This window comes from Eimeria mitis, genomic scaffold, assembly GCF_000499745.2.
Source record: "Eimeria mitis Houghton genomic scaffold, Emh_scaff4808, whole genome shotgun sequence".
NCBI lineage: Eukaryota > Apicomplexa > Conoidasida > Eucoccidiorida > Eimeriidae > Eimeria > Eimeria mitis.
Genome location: NW_013573109.1, coordinates 4607 through 4965, shown reverse-complemented (window position 1 = coordinate 4965; position 359 = coordinate 4607). Strand labels below are relative to the sequence as shown.

Sequence of the window (359 nt, the reverse complement as noted above, 5' to 3'; positions counted from 1 at the left end):
GCAACGCAAGCAGCGGCAGCAGATACACCCACCAGGGGCTGTTGGCGCTCTCTACTTTTAGTTTTTGGGTTCGCACAAAGCCGATGAGGGTTCTCCAGTATTCATCTTCTTGCTGCTGCTGCTGCTGCAGTTGCTGCTGCTGCTGCTGCTGCTGCTGCTCGCGGTCCTTGAGGGCTTTACCAGACGCAGCTGTATTTCCTCCTGCTGCTCCTGCTGCTGCTGCTGCTGCTGCTGCTGCTGCGTCGTCAGCACACCCAAAGACAGACAGACCCCGCAGCAGCTGCCACCGGCCCTCGTGCCCAAAGAGAAACTCAATGCGTTCTCTTTCGCTGTTGTCTTCATCTGCTGCTGCTGCTGCT

At 57.9% G+C, this 359-nt stretch overlaps 1 protein-coding gene across 1 annotated transcript in view; it reads right to left on the bottom strand.

The window, feature by feature from the left end:
- Positions 1-57: 57 nt before the first annotated feature.
- Positions 58-359, bottom strand: part of EMH_0077820 (uncharacterized protein) — a gene marked incomplete at both ends in the record, with an annotated part of 911 nt that continues 609 nt past the window's right edge. Inside the window, one exon of the mRNA XM_013499909.1 lies at positions 58-359. Within this exon, the coding sequence (XP_013355363.1) occupies positions 58-359 (302 nt within the window).